This window comes from Coturnix japonica, chromosome 25 (genome assembly GCF_001577835.2).
Source record: "Coturnix japonica isolate 7356 chromosome 25, Coturnix japonica 2.1, whole genome shotgun sequence".
Taxonomy (NCBI): domain Eukaryota; kingdom Metazoa; phylum Chordata; class Aves; order Galliformes; family Phasianidae; genus Coturnix; species Coturnix japonica.
In genome coordinates, this window is record NC_029540.1 from 2075257 (window position 1) to 2079263 (window position 4007).

The window sequence follows — 4007 nt, forward strand, 5'->3', positions numbered from 1 at the left end:
TGCGGTCAAGTGATCAGGTCAATATGGGTCAGCTGGATTCAGTCGTTGGAATCAGTCAGTGGGTCGTGGGTCAATGGTTCAATGGGTCAGTGGGTCAGTGGATCAGTCAGTGGGTCGGTGGGTCAGTGATCAGTTCAATGGGTCAGTGGATCAGTCAATGGTCAAATGGGGTCGCGTGGGTCAGTCAGTGGAGTTCAACAGGTTCAGTCATGGGTCAGGGGGTCAGTGGGTCAATGGGTCAGTGGGTCAGTCAGTGGGTCAGTGGGTTGATGAGTTGGTGGGTTGGTGGGTTGGTGGGTTGGTCAGTGGGTCATGGGTCAATGATGTGATCCAGTCAGATGGAGGTCTAATGGGTCCAGTGGGTCTCAGTTCATGGGTCCAAGGGTTCAATGGTGTCAGTGTGGGTCGTTCTGAGTGGGTCAGTGCGGTCAATGTTTTCAATGGGTCAGGCTGGGTCAGTTTAGATACAGTCAATGGTCAGTAGGATCAGCTCACGTGGGTCAAGTGGATCAGTCAGTTGGGTTCATCGGTTCTAATGGGGTCAGTGGATTATCAGTGGATCAGTCATGTGGGTTTGGGTGGGTCAGCTGATCAGGTCAATGGGTCATGTGGATCTTGGTTCAATGTCGGGTCAGTCAGTTGGGTCAACAGGTCCAGTCAACTGGTCATATGGTGTCGGTGGGTCAGGTCAAGTGGGTCTAACAAGGTCAGTTTCAATGGTGTCAATGGGTCAGTGGGTCAGTGGATCAGTCAGTTGGGGTCAAGTGGGTTGATTTGGTTTGGTGTGGTTGTGGGTTTGGTTTCACGTGATCAGTCAGTGGATCATTGTCATGTGGGTTGGTGGGTTGGTGGGTCAGTGGTGTCATGGTGGTGTTGGTGGGTCATCAGTGGGTCAGTGGTCAGTGGTCGGTGCTGGTTTGTGCTGGGGGGGCAGCCGACTGATCTCACCCACGATGGTGATGGAGTCAGCCGTGCTGTTGGCGTGCTGATGCCGTTTGCGGCCATGCGTGGGTACCGGTCGCTGTCCTCCATCGAGGTCATTGGCAGCTGTAGCGCTGCCCCGTTGGCCCATGCGATCCCGTCTGCGTTCTGTCACGATTGGTACCAGGTGAAGGAAGTTTGGACCGGAACCCTCCGACACGGTCGCAGCTCAGCATACCAAGGGCGGGACCTTCCAGCACCTGAGTCTTCCTGGGGGGATCAGCCTTGGAGGGAGACCCCCGATATGGGAGACCCCTGGGGGAGGGATATTGGTTGGGTGGGGGGAATGGAGGGGTGGGAGATGGGATGGGGATGTGGGGATTGGGATTGGGATGGGATGGTTGGTAAATGGATGGATTGGGATGGGATGGATGGGATGGGATGGATGGGATTGGGGAGTGAGATGGGGATGGGAAATGGGATATGGGGATGGGATGGGATGGGATGGATGGGATGGGATGGACGGATGGGATGGATGGGAATGGGATGGTGGATGGGGTGGGATGGGTTGGATATATGGGATGTGGATGGTGATCGTGGATGGGTGGAATGGAATCGGGATGTGATTGGGATGGGATGGATTTGGATGGGTTGGAAACTGGGCGATGGATGGGATGGAGATGGGATGGCGATGGATGGATGGATGTGATGGGATGGGATGGGATGGGGATGGGATGTAACGGAATCGGAAGAAATGAGTTGGGTGGTGATGAGAGTGGGATAGAATGGATCTGGGAAGATTGGATTGGTAAATGGAGTGGTGATGGGATTGTGCATGGAGGTGATGAGAAGGGATGCGACAGGGGTGATGGATGGGATGGGATTGGGTTGGGTGGGACTGGGTGAATGGATTTGGGGAGGTGGATGGGATGGGATGGAGTGATGGACGCCCGGTGGGGGTGATGGGATGGGATGGAATGGAAAGGATGGAATGGGAATTAGGATGGGGGTGATGGTGATGGGATGGGGGAGGTAATGATGGGTGGTATGTAATGGCCATATGGATGTGATGGAATGGATGGAACAGAACGGAACGGAAAGAATGGAATGGATGGAGATTAGGATCTGGGAGGGGTGGGATTGGGTTGGGTTGGGGGAGATTGGGATTGGATGGGATTGGGAATGGGGAAGGTAGGATGGGATGGAATGGAATTGGAATGGCTAATGGAATGGCAATAATGGAATGAAATGGATGGAATTGGAGGAGATTTGAGATTGGATGGATTGGGATGGGGATTGGATGGGATGGGAATGGGGATTGGGAATGGGATTGGGATGAGGTATGTTGGGATGGATGGATAGGATGGGATGGGATGGGATGGGATGGGATGGCGATGGGATTTGGGGATGGGATGGGCCATGGATGGCGTCGATGGGATGGGATGGATGGGATGGCGGATTTGGATGATGGAGGGTGGTGAGAGCAGAGCAGAGTCGGGGCCAAGGTGAGGAGCAGAGCACCAGGGTAGGGATGGGGATCTGGGGATGGATGGAGAGACCCAGTAGGGCTGGGGGACGTGTGGGGCAGGGAGGATGTGGGGTGCAATGGAAAGGCCTGAAAGGGATGTGGGGACTGAGGAAGCAGTTTGAGGACCTGAGAGCAGCTGGGGAACCTGGCAATAAGGGCAGATATAGGAACCCAGATTGGGATGGGGGGGTCCATGGAGGCCTGGGGGGACATGGGACCCCCCCCAGCCCCTCCCTGCCCCACTGCCCTCTCACTTCTCACAGTGACGGTGACTGGGGGGCTGCGTTTCTGCACGTGTCCCATCTGCACCATGCAGCTGTAGGACCCCGAATGCGACAGCAGCAGCTCCTGCACCGTGTGCTGGGGGTCCGACTGCGGCCCCGCCACCACTGACCCGTCCCTATAGAAGAAGAACTGCAGGGGGACGTGGGGGCGCAGCGCGTTGCGGCGGGTGGCGCAGAGCAGGGGGAGGGGGCTGCCCTCGGGGGGGGGCTGGGGACCCTCCACCTTCAGCTCCGGCACCGAGAACAGCTCTGGGAAGGAACAGAGAGAGCAGAGGGGGGTGAGAACAGCTCCATATGGTGACCCCCATCCAAAGCCATCCCTGCACGGGCTCACCTTGCACCACCAGGTTACTATAGGAAGACATCAACCATTGGGAAGAGGCTGACCAACTTGAGAAAAAGGACTGCACGTAGGCCGTGCAGCGATAGCGGCCGCTGTGCTGCTGCGTTGCTGCGGGCAGCTGCAGTTGGTCCCTGTGTCCTTCCTGCAGCAGCTTCCACTCGTGATAGAAACTGACGCTGCTGATCTCCCTGTTCTGGGCTTTGCACTGCAGGGACAGCGCGTCGCCCTCCAGCACCGCATGCACCGGCAGCTGCAGCAGCAACGGGTCTGCAGGAGAGGAGGGGAGAGAATGGGATGCACCTGCATGCACAGGATGCATCAATGTGCATTGGGATGCATCAGCATGCATTAAGATGCACCAACATGCACTGGGATGCATCTATATACATTGGGATGCATCAGTGTGCATTGAGATGCACCAACATGCATTGAGATGCATCTATATACATTGGGATGCACCAACATACATTGGGATGCACCAACATGCATTGGGATGCACCAACATGCATTGGGATGCACCAACATGCATTGAGATGCACCAACATACATTGGGATGCACCAACATGCATTGGGATGCATTAACATGCATTGAGATGCATGAACATGCATTGAGATGCACCAACATGCATTGAGATGCACCAACATGCACTGGGATGCACCAACATGCATTGGGATGCACCAACATGCATTGAGATGCATGAACATACATTGGGATGCACCAACATGCATTGGGATGCACCAACATACATTGGGATGCACCAACATGCATTGAGATGCATCAGTGTGCATTGAGATGCACCAACATACATTGGGATGCACCAACATGCATTGGGATGCATCTATATACATTGGGATGCACCAACATGCATTGGGATGCATCTATATACATTGGGATGCACCAACATGCATTGGGATGCACCAACATGCATTG

At 55.0% G+C, this 4007-nt stretch overlaps 1 protein-coding gene across 1 annotated transcript; it reads right to left on the minus strand.

Moving 5' to 3' along the window:
- Positions 1-1037: 1037 nt before the first annotated feature.
- On the minus strand, positions 1038-3571 carry LOC107324539 (Fc receptor-like A). The gene is made up of 3 exons (XM_015884643.2): positions 3068-3571; positions 2412-2982; positions 1038-1191 (listed from the first exon to the last, which is right to left on the minus strand). The coding sequence occupies exons 1-3, from the start codon at positions 3453-3455 to the stop codon at positions 1038-1040; spliced, it is 1113 nt and encodes a 370-aa protein (XP_015740129.1). The 5' UTR covers positions 3456-3571.
- Between the last annotated feature and the right edge of the window lie 436 nt (positions 3572-4007).